This window comes from Grosmannia clavigera, assembly GCF_000143105.1.
Source record: "Grosmannia clavigera kw1407 unplaced genomic scaffold GCSC_144, whole genome shotgun sequence".
NCBI lineage: Eukaryota > Fungi > Ascomycota > Sordariomycetes > Ophiostomatales > Ophiostomataceae > Leptographium > Leptographium clavigerum.
This window is the reverse complement of record NW_014040797.1, coordinates 1,496,111-1,514,514: the sequence shown is the minus strand read 5'-3', so window position 1 is coordinate 1,514,514 and position 18,404 is coordinate 1,496,111. Positions and strand designations below refer to the sequence as shown.

The following is an 18,404-nucleotide window of genomic DNA, read 5'->3' as shown; positions in this document are numbered from 1 at the left end:
TCGTTTTCGCCTGTGCAACGTTATCAGCCTCCAGTCTAATTCCGGCTCTCCCGTGTCTTGAGATGGGCACAAGAGACCCCTAATTCTGGCTCCAGATGGCCTTGTGCTCGTTCCATGAATGCGAGTTCTCGTATGAAGACGTATAAAACGCCCGAGTGTGAGTGGAGTCTGTCACAAAGAAAACACATAATGAGAAGAGCTGATGGCAGCCTCCTGCTTTGCGTCGGCCTGCGTCATTCCATCCTCTCTGTGCACCCTCGTGTGCATGCTGCTCTTACTGGTGACTCTGGACTGTACTCGAGATATACGAGCTCTGCTTCCCCTGTACGGTACACCCATCCTCTTCGTCTCGCCTGTTGCTACCGTCTGTTGTCTTCGCTGGTTATGCCCTTGCTTGGCTAATTGTCATGTCCTGCCATTTGCCAATCCAATTCAGACCGGTGTCGTCTTGCTTGCTTTTCCGGTCTCCCCTACCCTCCCTCCCTTTCGGGTTGCCACCCGCACTGCTGCATCATCCATTACCAATGCAAATCATTATGGATATCAACCCTGATCCACTCATCGACGGGCGAAGACAAGCCACAAGAAACACCCAAGCTGGAGCCAGCCTATCTTCTCCCGGTGCTGGCCAGACGCCACCGGCCGGCCCGTGACATGTCCACGCAGCTCTTCCCTTCTGTCTGGACCATGAATTTATGGCACCAATGATCCTCTCAAACCACTCTTGAACACGCCTTTACGGTACCGACATCTACAAGTTCACAGTACTTTTACACATGCTAGTTGGAAAGAACTCTATACTTGCTCTAGACTCGTCAATGGCTAGCTAAAGTGGCTTACACGAGAGTCTAACCCCCCTCCTTCTCCTCCTGCACCCCCCCTCCCCCCCGCCTACATCATACGAAATCGCAGCAAAAAAAAAAAAAAAAAAAAAAAAGCCCCCTCGGCCCTAGTCAGTGGCGGCTGAACATTGACAACAACAACCTGGTCGGGAAGATTCATGTCTTGTACCCAGCCGCTACGTTGACCGTACCCCTGTCCCCCTGTTCTATGGCCCGCGGCCGTCCTCGACTTTTGGCCCCCTTGGGCTTAGCTCGCTCTGACCATGGCACCGCCTCGACCTGACGGTGAACCTCATATACAGCATGTGCTTGTGTCTGATAGATGTGAGTTATCTGTTTAAGTGTTGCCAATTTTATGTCTCTTGTTATCTTCGTGTCCCTTTTCTCTCACGCGTGCGCGCTCTCTCGCTCTGGCTTTCTTTTTCCTCGCTGTTTTATAATGATTCCCGAGTATATGAGATGTCAGCCGGCCGCTAATGCCTGAAATCCATCTGCAGAAGCCGATCTCTGTCTTTCTCTCTCTCTCATTCTTATCTTTCTCTTACCAGCTCTCTGCACGTCACCAGAGTCCCTGTGCATGCTGGCTTTCCTTGGCCTTGCCTTCCAATATATACACACCTACTTTTCGGTGCTCGTTTTTATTCTCTCTGGCTTGATCCTCTTCCTTCTTGTGACCCATATCTTCCTTCTTATTGCCCATTCTCTTCCTCTTTAATTCCTCCCATCCTCGTTCTTCTCTTCCTTCATCATACCGCCGGCTTGACTCACTATTTCTCTTATCTTTGGACACACCTGGGCTACCTGACGCTCGCTTCACGTCTTCTCTACGTTGTTGGTAAACGGTCTTCGCGAACTAGCTAGTGCTCCTACAGTGCCGTCTGTCTCTCCCACAGCTGGGAGAACTTCATATCAGCATACAAGCTTGTCGTTGCATCTCTGCTCGCTCGTCTGCCTGTTCCAAGGCAGCCCTCACCAGCCGGCAAACTGGAGAAACGAGTCAACATGGTGTTTTGCGCATACTGCGGGAAGGGTTTCACCCGCAAAGAGCATCTTGAGAGACACATACCTAGCCGTACGCTCTCCATCCCCCCTCTGTCGTCCTGCACGTTTCTAACATGTGGACAGACACAAATGTGAAGCCTCATCGCTGCAGTGCCTGCCAGCTGTCATTTGCCCGAAGGTAAGTCGGGAGTAGAAAATGCTCTCAGCAGGAAAATTGCATGATCATTGACAGTGTACCGTCCGCACAGAGATCTTCTACAGAGACACCACTCGACATACCATGAAGCCCGGGATCCGATGGAGCCGCTGCCAGGTGGTGTTCCTACCGTGGCCGGCCGCACGCCCATTGCCTGCCAGAACTGCGCGAATGCTAAGACAGGATGTGACAAGCGAGTGCCCTGTTCTCGGTGTGCCGAAAAGAACCTCCCCTGCGCTGCTCGCTTCGCACGGCGATCGTCCAAGGCGGCAGTGCGTGCAGCCCAGGCCAACGCGGCAGCAGCAGCGGCCTTCACTGCTCAGATGGTGCCGGTGCCTTCACCACCGCAGCCAGGACCGCCGTTGACGCCGGCCTTTATCGAGCTGGATCTACATGCGGCCGTTCCGAAGGCAGACTCGCCCATCCGGTCACCACTTGGCCTGGACCACTTGATGGTCGGGGGCGCCACTGGTGTCGACATGTGCCTCCCCGACAACAGCGGGCTCCACCAGCCTTCTCCACTGCACCAGCAGTTGCACCACCACGCATACCCGCCTCAGAAGAAGTCGCCGGCACACACACACGGCCACCTCAGTCCGGAGGACTTTTCCTCGCCACACGGGCGGATCGAGACATTAGACGAGTTTATGGGCTTTGGAGCTACGACAAATGAGTTCATCGGTCCGGAGACGAGCTTCCAGGACCTGATTTGGACCGAATACCACATGGACCTGGACATGTACCCGCACCCAATGCAGCTCACACGGCCTGGCGATTTGGCACCTTCTGCTCTCGTGCCGCCATTCACAGCGGCCACGGAACTCAGCGACATGTCGTCCAGTTCCGAGCCCATGACGGTGTCGTCATCGCGCAACTCGGTGCACACACGCTGCACCAGCATCTTCTCGACTGGCGACAACGACGGCGCCAGCGGCAGTGGTGTGCGTGGGGTGAGTGGTGGCAGCGGCGGACACATGCACGAGCACAGGGGCAGCGTGTTCAAGCCCAGCACGGTGGTCGACTTGGCTGCTATGGTGCCAGCAGCCGACGGAGGGATCCCCGAATTTGAAGTGGTCGTGGCCTCGGATGCAGCCTGGCCGCTGGCGCGTTGCAATCCACCAATCTTCTCGGGATCATGTCCACGGACGGCGATCGTGCATCTAGAGTGCCTGGAGCACAAGTCCAAGCAGGAGGGGACCTGGGGCCCGCTGGAGCACTACCTGGACGGCCAGCCAGAGTCGGCCGATGCAGCGCAGGTAATGCCGCTCACGTCGCGCTCACGCGAGAAGATGCTGGCCATCACGCAGAGCTTCCTGCATAAGGCGCTCGACATCCACCGGTCAGGGCTGTACCCCAAGAGCGGCATATCAGGAGCCTCAAGTCCGACGGTGGACTTCAACTTCTTGGTGCTGCCGCCGTCGCGCATTCTCGAGTACTTTCTGCGCAACTACGTGCACAGCTTGGCGATCTATTATCCGCTGGTGGTCGGCGGGATCGTCGATCCCAACGAGATGCTGGACAACAACCAGGCGTCGACGCTGCTGGTGCTGTTGATGATTGCACAGGGCGCTGCATCGGTGCCGATGGCCGAGGCGCGCTACCTGTCGGCCGGCCTCTCGGAGACCTGCCGGATCTCGCTCTTCGATATCATCGAGAAGAACGTGGAGTTGTCGGCCGATCCGCTGGCTCTCCGCTGCGCCCTGCTCTTCACCCTGCTCGGTGCCTGGGGCGGTGACAAGTGGCACATGGACATTGCTATGGGCCAGCGCAGCATGTATCTCTCGGTTAGTGCAGCTTTGTCGGGGTGGAACGGAAGGACGAGACGAGACCGGAATGCTGACGCGATTCTCGCACGTGCAGATGTTGAAACATGCCGGCATGCTTGAGCCACAGCCGTCGATGGTGCCCAGCTTGGGCAGCCAGACCAACACGGAGCTGCAGTGGCGCTCATGGCTGCACCGTGAGGCCCAGAACAGGTAAGCCGGTCTCATGTTCTTTGCGGACTGCCTTGCTGACAGGTGCCTCAGGCTGGTGTACAACTGGGTGATGGTGGACCAAGAGCTGAGTCTGTTCCACGACACAACGCCGGTGCTGTCAATCAGCGACCTGCAGTGTCCGCTGCCGAGTCCCGACGTTCTCTGGCTGGCTCCCACGGCTGATCGCTGGCTGGCTACTGCCCAGAGCCTCTACGGCTGCACAGCTGTGCATACACATGCTCACGGCCGTGGTGGATCGCCGATGCTGGTGTCGTCAGCACTGACGCCGTCGCTGTGCGACGTCTTCCAGGACTTTTTGCACGATAATCTGGCGCGGCGCAAGAGCAGTCTGACGCCTCAGCTGCTGCGGCTGTTGTTGCACCCGCTGCAGACGCTGCTCGGCCACCTGCGCACGATGCTCTCGTGTCTGTCGGACGTGACGCCGACGCGACGGACGAGCAACCGGACAGTCACCAAGGCGTCGACGCTGCAGCGGTTGGAGGAGGCGCAGGCTCAGCTGCAGCAGTGGTACGAGCTGTCGATGGCATACTGCAAGGCCAATCCAGACTGTGGTGTTACGCACTGCAATCTGGTGCTCTACCATCTCATCTCGCTCAACGCCGTGACCAACTTCCCGGAGGTTGAGCGTCTCGCCCGACGCGACGGTCTGGGCAACACGCCTTTCTGGGATCTGGCCCTCCGGCACAAGCTCTGCATCTTGCAGCGCGAGGAGGCCATTTTCCACTGCGGCCAGGTCCTGCGGCTGCTGCGCCCGATGGCCCTCAATTGCCGTCCCAGCTGGTGGAGCACTGCTCTATACCGGGCCGTTCTCATCCTCTGGGCCGACAGTGTCTGCCGGCTGGACCCCAACTTCGAGCAGCAGCGTGCTGGTGCTGGGATGTCCATGTTGTCTTCTGCTGTGGCGGCGGCAACAACGACTGTCGCTGCTGCAATTCCTAGCGGTTCTGTGGTACCGGCAGGTGTTGGCCCCAGTTCTGGCGCGAATCCTGGTGCTGGTAGCGGCCCCGGATCTGTGGCCTCGGCCTCTTCGCCTGTGCAGGCAGGCTCGTCCCCCGGCCTAGGCCGAAGCAGCAACAGCCGCAGCAGCAGCGTGCACAGCTCGTCTGCGTCACTCGTGGCCATTGACCAGGTGACTCCCGAGGACCAGGCGGTGATCACGTATCTCTGGCAGGGCGACGGGATTGCAGTTCTCACTCGTCTTGACGGAACGCATTTTACCCTGGACAAGCCTACGGAGATTCTCACATACGGCGTCAGACGGATCGAAGAGACCAGGAACACACGGATCGGAGACGGCATTCGTCGCAAGCTGATGACTCTGGCGACAAACTGGGCCGGCCAGACGGGCATGTAGTCTTGCTGGCTTTCATCTTTATTCCATTCGGCATTTTCTTTCTCGTGCAGGCGGACGGTACTACAAGTTCTCTACGGTCGGTTTGGGCTCAGGAACCGAGGCAGAGTGCCAAGACGGATCGGTTCCAGGGGATGGGATGCCAAGAATTGGGGCTCTGGCAGGATCATTTTGCTTTTAGTATAGGCGTTGTTACCGGGTTTTAGTGCTTGCTCTGCCGTTTAGAACTCTATACTCGAGATCGTTCCGTGGCCCTGCGTGGGCTATAGGCTAATGCTTACATTTTCTGTTCTCGTTCGATCCGGTGCCATCCGATGCAAGGGAAGGGAATCAAGGACGTCTTTCTTAGCACATTGAGAATACGAACAAGACCGGGCGGCTGTAGCGAACGAAGCGGCGAAGCCGTGCCTTGCGGTTCACTCAGACGGATGGCTTCAGCGCTGTAGCACGTCATTTAGTGCTTGAAACTGCCTCTTCCGTATCTTACCTGCCCCAGCATGGATAGTGCGCAAGCCGTGGCGGCCTACTACACACTAACATTGCCGCCTTCTCCGTTGAAGAGAGATGTGAGGAAGGACACCCGCGAGCAGCGAATTCCTGGGAAAGAGAAAGGCGCGGGCAAGCGGAAGAGACGAGTTCCCGCTTTGCGATTCAACTTCGTCGGACATCCGTTGGGGTCGTGCCAGAAAGGCAGACGAGGGATTTGCCCTGGATCGGCGTCGGGCTCCTCCAACAGCGTGCGGCAAGGCTTGCTACTACGACCTATCCATGGTCAGCTTACGGGCAAGAGCTTACCGTTTGGTGTCTGACTTTTTGTGGCTTGGAATGAGCCTTGGCTCTGGTGTTGTGCAAACTTGCCGTGAGAACATCCTGGCGGAAGGTCCTGCCGATGACAGAGGATATCTAGAAGACGGTCTGTACAGGCTGTTATCGGAGTGCCATACTTTCGGTGGACGTGGCGGCCTGCAGAGAGAATGCCGGAGGTATGCTCTTTCTCAAGTCCGGCCTGGCAGAGAGACAGAATCCGTCCTGTCCGGAGTTTGCAGCCCGTCCAGAAGGAGCTGCATCGGCTCTTTGCTCGGCTCAAGACATGCTGGCAGATTTCCCCAACGCAGAACCGCCTTACTTACGGATCTTCCTCCCGGACTTGCCTGCCAAAGTACCGTGGCCCATGTATAAGTACCGTAATTTCTCGTTAGATTAATCGATCGATCGGGACGAGAACAGAACAGCATTCTCATCACTCTGCATCTCTCTCTTGTCTCCTCGCATTCGACCAGTCCCCCCAACGCCCAAGGCTTACCCGACCTTGCACGCTTTCTCTCGCCAGACCGATCATGTCTCCGGCAGCCACGCTCGACGTCACTCCTCCAGCCGGTGCACCGGTCACGGGTGCAGACTCTGGGGCTGCTGTCTCGCCGAGAGACCCGGCACGGCCGCTGGCCGGCAAGGTGGCTCTGATCACGGGCTCTGGCCGGGGCATCGGCCGGGGCATCGCGCTGGAGCTGGGCCGGCGTGGAGCCAACGTGGTGATCAACTACGGGCGCAGCAGCTCGTCGGCCGAGGCAGTCGTGGCCGAGCTGGCCGCGTTGGGATCCAAGGCGGTGGCGCTGCAGGCCGACATCAGCAAGCCGGCCGAGGTGGCCGGCCTGTTTGACCGTGCGGTCGCGCACTTTGGCGGGCTCGATATTGTCGTGTCCAACTCGGGCATGGAGGTCTGGTCGCCCGAGCTGGACGTGACGCAGGAGCTGTTTGACCGCGTCTTCGACCTCAACTGCCGCGGTCAGTTCTTCGTCGCCCAGCAGGGCCTCAAGCACACCCGTCCGGGCGGCCGCATCATCCTGACCTCGTCCGTGGCCGCCAGCCTGACCGGCATCCCGAACCACGCGCTCTATGCCGGCTCCAAGGCCGCCGTCGAGGGCTTCACCCGCGCCTTTGCCGTCGACTGTGGCGAGAAGAACGTGACCGTCAACTGCATCGCCCCCGGTGGCATCAAGACCGACATGTTTGACGAGAACGCCTGGCACTACGTCCCCGGCGGCTACAAGGGCATGTCCCAGGACACCATCCAGGCCGGCATCGCCAAGGCCTGCCCGCTCAAACGCATCGGCCTCCCCAGCGACATCGGCCGCGCTGTCTCCCTGCTCGTCAGCGAGGAGGGCGAGTGGATCAACGGTGAGCCTCTTCTTATTCCTTTTCCCGGTCCTTTTCTCTCTGCTAACTCTCTTCAGGCCAGGTGATCAAGCTGTCTGGTGGTTCGGCCGTGTAAATCGAATGCGTGCATATCTAGTCGACGAGAAAGCACGAACATGCTGCGAAAATTGTAAATGTATGCTAGAACGGGAATAGATTCTCCTGAAAGCTGCTTGTTCCTTGCTGTGACATGACCAAGCGTACGGGGCGACGTACCTTCTGTTTTGGGAGAATAAGGACACATGACTGAACCGAAAGTCGTCGACGAGAACCCTTCGTGGCACAGCTTGCATCATCGGCCACGAAAACCGACTTCTCGCGACAAATAGACACAATCGGCCAAAGCAACCCAGCAGCAGGCCTATAAGACTCTTTTCGTACGGTGACACCTATTGTATCACTTTCTCGTATGAAGTCTAAATAATGGAAGGCCGGGTTATACTTGGTGGCCTATAGCATCACCGAGAAATTTCAGCATAAGCACCAAGGAACGCATATATTACTGGCCCAATTTCAGGCACAGTTAAAGGCAGCAGCCCAGGTTGAGCTGAGCGAGCTGAGTGAGCTGAGCGGAGAGCCTAGGTTCTGGCCGAGGACGCACCACGGAGAGAGCAACGAGCAAAAAACACGAGCCTAGGCTAGTACTACTATGCATGCGTTCGTTTTCTCTCTTCGCCTGTTTCTGTTCCTGTGCGTCCTGGCTGTTTCCGGCTGCGGATCAGGCCGAGAGTCAAACGCGAGAGACATCTTGTCCGCGGAGATTTGTCGACTGGTCACGTTGTACGGTGAGGATTGGAGGTGTGGAGATGGTGATAATGGAAGTCGTGAGGGGGTGACACAGAACAGGGGGAGAAGCTTCTCGGTTGAGCCTACGGCAGGCCTGAAGTGCTGCCATGCTTTTCCCCTCTCGTTGATCCGTCCTACGGCCATCGTGCCGGATACCGCAACATGTCCCGATGACGCTGTCGTGACAGGCCAAAACAGAAAAAGCTCAGCTGAGCAGCTGATCAGTGCTCCCAAACGCAGGCCAGCTTCAGTCTCAGCCAGCCACTCGGCCGATGAAGATGGAAGCGATCTCTGCACGGCCCAGCTCTTGCCCCTGTACCGGCCGCTGGGACATCAGCAGGCCTTTTTCTCTTAGGCTTCAGAAGGCGTCGTTGAAGAGGGTGTTCCCCATCACTTCACATAAAGGGGTGTGAAGCGGGCGCTAGAGAAGACCTGCCTTTGCATGCAGGAGTGGGACCTGGCGATGTTTCAGTCATCTGGCTGATGAAGTGGTGTGAAGCTTTGGCCAACCGTGATGCCGTTCTGCTCGCTGCCTTGGGGTGTCTCGGCAGACGCCGTTCCCCAAAGTCTACAACTCCGCACGGGCACAGAGACGAGAACACGGCATTCGACGAAAACGAGATTGATGATAAAAAACATGTGGCAACCCGAAATAGATCATACGCCTTTCCAGCCGGGAAGGCCTACTGGGTCTTTGATCGCCTCGTGCCAGCCCGGATTCTGAAATTGCAGGCTCTGTTGCTTTGCTGCCCGTTTTTGCCAAACGATAAAAAAATGATTGCGAAACCCGCAAAAAGTTTTGGCTCCGCTGGGGCTCGAACCCAGGACCTTCTGCGATCTCAAGATCGCTTGTGAAGCAGACGTCGTAACCAACTAGACCACGGAACCCTATACTTGATTGGCTGTGGTCCGGACGATTAGACATATAGGGCCAGTTCCACAATTAACCTAGAGCTAAGAGGCAAATAGAAGCTTGATTGAGAAACCGGCTTCTCACACGCTTGCCCCCACTAAACCGTTTCCAAAGAAGCAATGCGAACATGAAGCAAACTCAGACAGGATGTGGGGAAATAAGTAAATACAGGATCAGAACCGGACCAGAGCTGGGGTTCATCCCGCGCCTTGCGTTGTAGTCGATTCTCGAGCACAACTTCAATGACTCGAACTCGTCAAAACAGCCCTGCTGCCAACAGTCATGTTCATGCGCTTTGGCCCTGTAAAGGCAGCAGCTCGGAACCGGGAAGAACAGGAATCTATCGCTCGCCAGGGCTAGCCGTGTTGGGAGGCGAAAAGCAGGAGGCCTTTCTGAATGGAGATAAAGCGAGACGCTCCGGCCGCGGGATTCGCTTTGCAGCTGACATTTTTCGGAAAGGTGCATATTGGGCTTGTGGTCCGAAATGGAGCGACTATCTATCTCGCCCTTCTCGTCCTTCTCGCCCCTTCCATGCACCCACGTTGACCGGTGCTCTTGACTCCGTATTTGATCTTCTTCCCCCACTCCATCCCCATCCAATAGCTCGTGATTCAGCTGTGCGATTCGACGAACATTTGCCTAAAACGACACACAAAGCAACTGCTGGGCCCTTTTTTTTTCCTTGTCACATTGTCAGCGCCCATCCGTATCCAGAGTCTGGCCCGCTGCGAGTCGCAGTTGTGAGCAGGTGGAGACGGGAGCCCGCCAAGATGCATGACCGATGTATACGAGCAGAAGCAAGCGTGTACGAGTACTCCGTAGTCGTACACATTCTACTATGTAGGGCTCTGTCCTGAACAGCTCGAATTAGCCCAGACCTCCGGCCCCGCTGAGATTCCGTCCCGCGTGCACACAGCCCAATTCCAGCAAGAGCCACACCATCTCCGATGGCCACACTGTCAGCCCTCTCTTTCGTTCCCGCACTATTTGCTCTTGTTCTTTTTGGCATGGAAGTCGTCTCATGCTCACCCCAGCCGGACATCTCCACCGTTATTTCTCCACGAGATGGAGGGTGTGTGTCGCCAAATCCAGCGGACCCGTTGATGATCAACAAACCGAAATCCCACATGAATCTTACATTTCTCCAGCAATTTTACCGTTCAAGACGTATCACTGGTGCCTGCTCTTCCGTGTGGTCTGTTGGGTGGGGTTGTATGGTGAGCTATGTATTTGTACTTCGTACCGTCTGTCATATTGGAGCTCAGCTAGCATCAGGGACAAATGGACGACGGAAAGGTACACGATATTGCATCAGTCTAACCAATAATGATATGAATAAGATAAAACCAGCAAGTTCGTTGCGTATTTTGGCATAAGTCGTAAGCAGTCATCTCATTAGCGAAAATCCAGTCCCTCACGGCCAATGGAAATATACCACCGTATCCTGTATCCTCTCAACGACCTGAAGTCCAGGAGCTTGGACTTTACCAAGCGGGAATGTATATAAAGAACACCCACAATGAAATAAATAGAAAAACAGATGATTCCATAAAGACAGTGATGCTGAGAACCGAGCGCAAAAACGAGGCTATGCACAAAACGCCAGCGCCTTATTCCTATGCAGGAAGAGAGAGAGGGAGAGAGATGTTGGCACAGGTGGCGAAACATAAAAGATGAAACGCAAAAGGAGGAACAAAACGTAAGCAATCAGCCTGAAACATCAGGCAGGCAGAGCAGCGAAAGAGGACGTGCCAGCTCATAGTTTCATTCCGGTCATGCATAACGGAGGTCTCCCTTTCGGTGGTTGACCAAATCCAGTGTCGAGCCAAGTGTCTGTCCCAGGTAGCCGATCATGGCCTTGGACATCTCCACGTCCTCCGACAGGTCGCCGCATACCTGTCGAAAGCGCGTGTAGACGTCCTCCAACTTGTGGAGCTCCCGATTCAGGATCTGCAGCTGTAGCCAGCGGCCATCCTCACCCTGCAGCTGATATGCACCCAGGCTGACGCCAAGACCTGTAGCCATTGTAGCAGTTGGTGCGGCTGTTGTCGCTGCTGTCGCTGACTGTGGTGACGAAGAACTCGAATAGCCGCTGCTGCAGTCGACCTCACCAGTTCCGCCAGTCCCCATGCCGTACATGGCTGAGTCCATGCCGTTGGAAGTGTGGCTGAAGTATGTTTGCGAAGCATACTTGTAAAAAGACGTGATCTTTCCGATGACCGTGGCCAGCAGCATGGCGGCAGTATGCGTCCCTGACCGGCTCATGCAGCGTGGGCACCCAAGCATGGCAGAACAGCCCTCGACAGCCTTGCTGTTTAGCTTTAGGACGACGTCAAATGCCGGCGCCGTCGGGCTGGAAGCGTTGTGTAGGGCCTGCAGCGAGTTTAGGCAGGTGGAAAAGCATGGGCAGTCACTTCTGCTACGGTGACGGTGACGCACGCCTCCGCTGCTGTCGTGGCTAGCCATCATCGGCACTGACTCGTGACCAACAGGCGGGCTTTGCCGCATGCTAGGGGTTGTAGCTGGACTGGGGATGTAGTTGTTCGACGAGGAGTCCATGCTGGCCGGCGTGTGCATGGGATTCTGACCGTAGCCGTACATGTCCACCATGGGAGAGTCGATCCAGCCCACGCCAGCCCCAGGAGTTGCCGGCATGGAGAAGTCGAAAGATTGGGATCGGCTGTGGACACCCATATGCATCCCCAGACTTGCTTCCGGAAATTGAGAAGCGGACAGATCCGCGGGTGATGTCCACGGAAGATTGGTTGCGTAGAGATCTCCACTCCGCGCAGTAAATCCAGAAATATGGCTATGCTGTGTCTGGTCGTCCATGCCCATAATGCCGAGCTCGGACGAGATGGAGTGATTTCGGGTCAAGCCGCCGTTGCTGTCCATGCTGCAAGGCGTCTGCCAGCCGGTTTCGAGTCCGTAGCTGTTCTGGGCACCGACTACCGGCACAGCTGGCGTGGCATAGAGGAAGCCTTTCTCGTCGGAGATGGGCGACAGTCCGATAGGACCGGCGGCCGCTGTGCTGGCTGCCATATTTGATACAGGCGAGTCGTGCTGGTGATGGGATTGACTGCTGCTGTTGGTCCCGTTGTTGCTGTTGTGGTCGGACCTGGGCTTTCCAGCCCGGCTGGATGGTGAGTATCTGCATTCGATACCACAAGCCAGGCAGCGGGTGCAGATCGGCCGAGCTTTGGAGCATTTGACCTTGGCCAGAAAGCATCCGTCACAGGATGCACGTAAACGCGGTTGGCGAGGCTTCGATGCAGTTGCCATTTCCAAAAGATGAAGACAGCGATGATTGCTAATGATGGGAGGGGTAGGTAGATTTTATCTGCGACTCGACAGAATGGACGAGGAAAAGTTCAGTCTGAGTGATAGCTCATATGCGGAGGCGAGCGGGAACAAGTAGTCTCATCAGACCACAGAGCAAGGATGGGCGGCAATATGGGCCGAGCTTTCCATCTGCATTCCAGACAGGGAAGCAAATTGGTAATGAGAGTCTCAATAGAATAGTGGGCAGATAAACGGAAGCTGACGGGGGTCGGTTGGGTCAGGGAAACGGGAGAGTCGACCAAGGTGGGTAGTAAGAAGGGCAAGGTCCGGGCTCCGCAAGCCAGACAGGAATAACAAGCTGTATTAAAACGAGTTTTGCAGTATGCTGCGAGCTTCCGAAGAGCACAGCACCTGAGAAGCGAGAGCGGGGGGGTAAAGAGGGAGGAGTAGGAGATGGACGTTAAGACACGAAGGAAGGAAGAGTGAGATTCGAGACGATACGAGAGCCCGCTCAAACGGAATGAAGGGTGAGGGGAGGAGGCTAAGAAATAGAAACAATAAGGCTTATGAGCTCAGAACGAAGTTTAAGGCACAGGGAGAGGTCGGTTAAAAAGAACGGAGAAGGCACCACGCTAAAACCTGATTCAGACTCGAGATTCGTTGGAGGCTGGTTGTGGCCCACGAAAAGGTAGAACAGGAGATTGGGGAGGGGGGTGCGAGTGGACGAGCGTGTAAGTGTGTGCAAGAGAGTGCATGTGTATTTCTGAGACAGCCTGTTGAGGCATGAAGCTGTGCTGGGTGGTGTGCTCGCAGAGTAGATGAGAGAGGCAGGTGGGAGTGACAGCAGAAAGCTTGCGGTTCAGCTAGGATGAGCATTCTTTTTTTTTCTTTTTCTTTCCTTCTTCCCTGCTTGTTCTGCATCGTCTCAAGCGGAGTCTGGAAGCCCCAAGTCGGACTGCATCAAGCCTCGTGCACATGAACGCCGCCAGAACACAGGCCACATCCACTCCGAACAGCCAGAAGACGCTCCTAGTGGAAGCTGTAGGGGTGTGTTGACGACAATGAGAAGGCGAGGGAACAGCAGCAGTGAGAGAACAGATGCAGACCTGCAGGCCAGGGAACCGAAACGAAAAAACGGGCGGGTCTCAGCCCCCCTCCTAGCCGTCATAATCCCTGTTCCCTGTCCCTCTGCCCCCCGGTTTCTTACTCATTCCCCCACAGCATCTGGGAACAAGGGTCTTCCGAACCAGGCCCACACCACGTATGCAGACGCCATAAATGTGGGTGGTAGAGTGTACTCTGCATGCGCTGGAGGGGGAACATGCTGGAAAGGGTACCTGTGCAGATCGATGAAGGTCTTGTTCCTCAACCTGGCTGGCCAAAAGAGACAAGAGCAAGAGGGCTAATGCGTCTCTTGCGCCACTTGTCCATTTTCATCTTTCTCGTCTTGGTCAAATGGTGTCTTAACTCTGCAGTTTGAGACAACGTCAATTGCCTTGTTTATCTCCTCTTCTTTCGCCTGCTGTCGCTGCCATCCTGCTTACTTTCGCTCTAAAGTTCTGCTGTTCCTGCCTGCCGGCTCGAGGGATTCCTCCTTGTCTCCGGCATGTCAAGTGCTGACAGTGATCCGACTTTCTCGGGCTTCTGGCATGAGCTGGATGACAGCCAAGGCACACACCGGGGCGGCGAGAGCGTGCCACGGCTGCTTCGTCGTAACGACGGAACCGAAGGGTATGGTATTATCTGCAACAGCTGCAAGTCCAGCCCTTTCTGTCCTCTGCGTCCTCGGAACGTTGTCGGCTGCTCCAGTGGCGAATCAGATGCAGTGTCGCCATCTGCAGAGGGTTGTTATCGATGTGCACAGAGAAGCATTTGGTTGGCGTCCCAGCTGATGGCCAGGCAATTCTGCCGTTGAGCTCCATCTGGCTTGCCAAAAGCGGACCTTGTATCAGATTGGCAGACCAGGAATAGGAGGATTTGCGATAGCGCGCACATCCCGTCAGCAGTACATTCTCCCACACTTCGCTCAACGTTTTGAAGGAGGGGGGAGGGGGGCCTACCCAACCAAAGCGTCCAATATGCCTCACTCCCGCTCCTCCACTCCACTCTTTCTGTGCCACCTGGCACGCTACAGAAGGCGCTGGAGGTGCCCATGCAGAGCGGCACCTTTTCTGCTTTCTGTCCGGTCCAGCTTTGAACGAGATAGCGAAGCGGGGGGTGGGGGTCGGGATAAGTCGAAGAGTTGAGAGTCGAGCGAAAATGGCCGAGATGGCTGCTGCAAGCACCCTGTGCAGATACAAGCTAGCAGATGCAGACCTGCTACAGACATTTCAGCAAGCTCCTCAAGTGTCGTGCAGGGGAGCAAGGTCTCCATCAAACCTGGACTGCAGCGTTGTTGCGTTTTCCCGGCAGCTTCCCCAGAAGCAAGACTAGCTGTCAGGCCTGGCGGTCTGGGCATTGATATTCGGCTGGGCGAATCGGACAAGGATGGGCGCCATTCCAGGACGATCCCACTGAGTGATACCGAGACTGTGTTTTCGCCGCGTCTAGATAGAGCTAAACTAGCAGCAGGGCCCAAGGGCAGATCGTGGTGATCACTCCCGAAGATCCCTTCTTGTCAGGCCCCTGGACGGGCCTGAGCGGGCTGAGCTTGGAGACGTGTTCGTTATGGGGCTGCTCTCTGGCGCTGTAGCCGTCTTCTGCCATTGTTTGACTGCAAAATGGGCGTGGAGGGGGCTGGCAATGAAAATCCTTGCCTCCGCTTAGCTTTTGCACAAGTCTCTCCATGAAAGGCCCCCCCTGCCTCCTTCATGAGAGACAGCAGGAGATTGCCAGCACAGCAAGTGTCTCACCTCGTATTGCATACTAATCACCGCTTGCCAAGGCTCTATGTATGGCGAGTTCTGTCAGAACTGAAGAGCTAGTCGAGGGACGAGAAGAAGAGCCGGAAGTGAACCCCTGATCAAGTGTGACAAGGCGATCGACGACAGAAAAAGAAAGCAGAAAAGCGGAATGAGACAAGTGTGGCGGCATGAGCTTAACACAGAGACAGATCAACAAAAAGGACACCCTCCGCGCTCTCAAGATGGACGAAACGGCGAGACGGCGCAGGAGAAAAACGCGGTGAGCAGGACAGCCTGGAAGAAGGAAAAAAGGGATCTGGAGGGGCAATTGGACGGCAGTCTCTCCCTTTGCCTCTCCCTTTACTACTTCTTGCAAGTGCATAGCAGGGGCGAAGGTCTTGCATGGCAGGTACGACTGACCAAAAACGAACAACGGCTGGTCTGGGCAGGTGCGCAGCAAGAACAAACGAACACAGGAAAGAGCGTCGCTTCTCACATGACCGGTCACCTGGCTGGAGAGGTCTTTTCTCGGGTGGCTGTGCGATTGTAGGAAGAAGAAAGGCCTTCGGGTATGGCCGCATACGACATGGACCAGAGGGAACAGGAAGGCGCTGGCGGCACTGGCGTGGGAAGATGGGGGGTATCCCAATGCCACGGACGGCCCTGGGCGGCCCTGCACGACGAGTCATGGCAGCAGGGGTTGCCTGTTGCATACCGCTTGGGCACATCGCGTCCAGGAGAACGGCATCCTCCACTGCCTCGAGGGGGCGGGTGGCAGGTGAAGGTGGTGGGCCGGCTGCCGGACTTTCCCCAGAGAACGCTCACACTTCACACTGTCTTGCTGCTTTCTTCTTCCTGCTTTGGGAAGGTAGGTGACGATCTACGCAGTCATCAGGAGAGGGTTTCATCGGTGGCGGAGGAGCCCTACGGATGCTTTGTGCGAGTGATCGCGCCACCGTACTTGCACTTGTAATGGAGATCGGCCACCTGTGTTGCGGCAAACGAGACAAATGCAGGCAAAGACTGCTGAACGGGGAAGAAAGAAGTGGAAAAAGAAAACAAAAAAGAAAGAAAAGTAAAAAGAAAGAATGGAAAAAAGAAAGGAAAGGACAGGAAAGGAGAATAGGCGAAGAGGAAGGAGATGAAACGAGCAAAAGTGGACAGGGCATCGACACGGACCACAACTACCTCGGCCTCAGCTGTCTAGAACTCGCCTCATCGACGCAGCCAATCCCGAGTACTGCCCCTGACTGACTCTCGGGCAACTCGTGTGCTGTCGCATCGGAGAGGAGTGACAGAGCAGAGGAGCTTGAAACGACCGTTCACCGGCTTGTCTATGATCCAAGAAGAGGGGAAACGCTTCGGTTTCCATCCCAGTGAGGGCCATATGTCCTCAGGAGTAGCTTATGGCAGCCGTAGAAAGAGACGGACGAGAATTCTCCCGTCAAGCCCCTCCGACGTTTATCACCAGTCCATCCCCGTGACCGAGTCCTCACTTGCTGTGGTTCGTACACAAACTCAAAAACCATAATTGGATATCCATGGACAAGCAGGCCACAGCGTGAGACTTGGCATCCATTGGAAAGTTCCATCCTGATTTCCATGGCCTCCTTTTGGCCGACAACGGTACCATAAAAAACAGCATGGCGTGGCCAGTATACAGCACGTCTGTTCTGGCTGCCCCTCCACCACAAAGCATGTTTCATATAGTAGGCTCAAACGCACATGCCCCTGTCTTGAGGCAATAGCTGACCTGGTGATGTCAGAGCAAGCTCGGTGTGTGAGCCCGTAAACGATGTATGCCCAGTTTCTGGGTCGCCTCTTCCTCGCAGCTGACACGCAGCTGCCAACTTTTAGAAGTCCCGTCGGTGAACCAGCAGGACCGGTCGGACGGGGTGTGGCTATGGCAGATCTGATTATATTGTATTTTCATGTTTTTCAATCTATTTTCTTTACCCTCCATGCCTCTTTTCGGTTTTGAATATCCACCTCGCTCTGCCCTTTTTGAAGCTCCATCCACCACACAACTCTCGTCCCAAGCACAGTGGCCGTCTTGCCTTTCTCGTCGTTCCGGTGGACCGGTTGGGCTCTTGTCCACATCTGTCCTGGCTGTACCGGTCATGCATCCCGATCCAGCGGACTGCTGGAGCTGATACATAGTACGAGCATGTTTGCAAGCCTGCCTATGGGATCTTTCTGGGCGCCCTGACCTGCTCCGTAGTCTGTCCGTCACCGCTTCTGAGGCAAGACTACCACTCACCGAAAGGAGAAGGGTGTATGCAAGCCAGAGATCAGGTCCTGCGGCTACCCAGATCACCAGCGAGGGTGGCCCATGGGAGCTGGACAGAAGAGAGAGGCCGGACCAGAATGGGCAGCTACCTCTCCGGCTGCCTCTCTCGCGTGCCGCCGCTTGGGCTGTCTTTTGTGGAGAGGGTTGCACAACAGCTACACCGCCCCTGTGAGTTGTCCCTATGGCTATCAGCACAGTCTTGCTCTGGCTGCTGGCCCACAGGGGTCCATTGTACGAGGCAGGATCGGAATGCATACGAGGTTGGGGCTGGACATCTCGATGTGCACAGTCGAGCTCGTCGCCTCCCTCAAAGCACTTCCTAGCACAGTAAGACGGAAGATTGTTGAATTAGACGCGTTTAGGCCACTTCCTACGTTTTCCATCCCGGATAAGCTGATCGGGCGATTGCTAAGAGTGGACATACGTGTTCTCGGCCAAAGAACTGGCTATCCTACGTAAAACACGTATATCTCGTATTTTGGGCCTGTGACCATTTTATACGTTTTAACGTCGAGCAGGACAGGAGGAGGTTGTACCCTCGACACGAATCACTCAAGTAATCTGAAATTCAAAAATCAATCATAGAAACTGCTGACATTTTATAATCTGAAACTAAGTACTAAAAACAAGGCAAGAATACAACTCAAGTCTGACGAGTTTCAGTTTCTTCCTCCAATCTGTTGACCGTATAACCAAAAAAAACTAGTAA

At 55.7% G+C, this 18,404-nt stretch overlaps 3 protein-coding genes across 3 annotated transcripts; 2 read left to right on the top strand and 1 right to left on the bottom strand.

Annotated features, from left to right (window-relative positions):
* Nucleotides 1-1,957: 1,957 nt before the first annotated feature.
* CMQ_3211 (transcription factor cmr1) lies at nt 1,958-5,391 on the top strand (the record flags this gene model as incomplete). Its single annotated transcript, XM_014317289.1, has 4 exons — nt 1,958-2,022; nt 2,093-3,824; nt 3,901-4,016; nt 4,068-5,391. 4 exons carry the CDS (start codon nt 1,958-1,960, stop codon nt 5,389-5,391), a joined length of 3,237 nt encoding a protein of 1,078 aa, XP_014172764.1.
* A 1,334-nt stretch (nt 5,392-6,725) lies between these two features.
* Nucleotides 6,726-7,657, top strand: CMQ_2887 (tetrahydroxynaphthalene reductase; the record flags this gene model as incomplete). Its single annotated transcript, XM_014316965.1, has 2 exons — nt 6,726-7,563; nt 7,620-7,657. 2 exons carry the CDS (start codon nt 6,726-6,728, stop codon nt 7,655-7,657), a joined length of 876 nt encoding a protein of 291 aa, XP_014172440.1.
* A 3,396-nt stretch (nt 7,658-11,053) lies between these two features.
* Nucleotides 11,054-12,322, bottom strand: CMQ_2620 (transcription factor; the record flags this gene model as incomplete). Its single annotated transcript, XM_014316698.1, has 1 exon — nt 11,054-12,322. The coding sequence occupies one exon, from the start codon at nt 12,320-12,322 to the stop codon at nt 11,054-11,056; it is 1,269 nt and encodes a 422-aa protein (XP_014172173.1).
* Nucleotides 12,323-18,404: the final 6,082 nt, after the last annotated feature.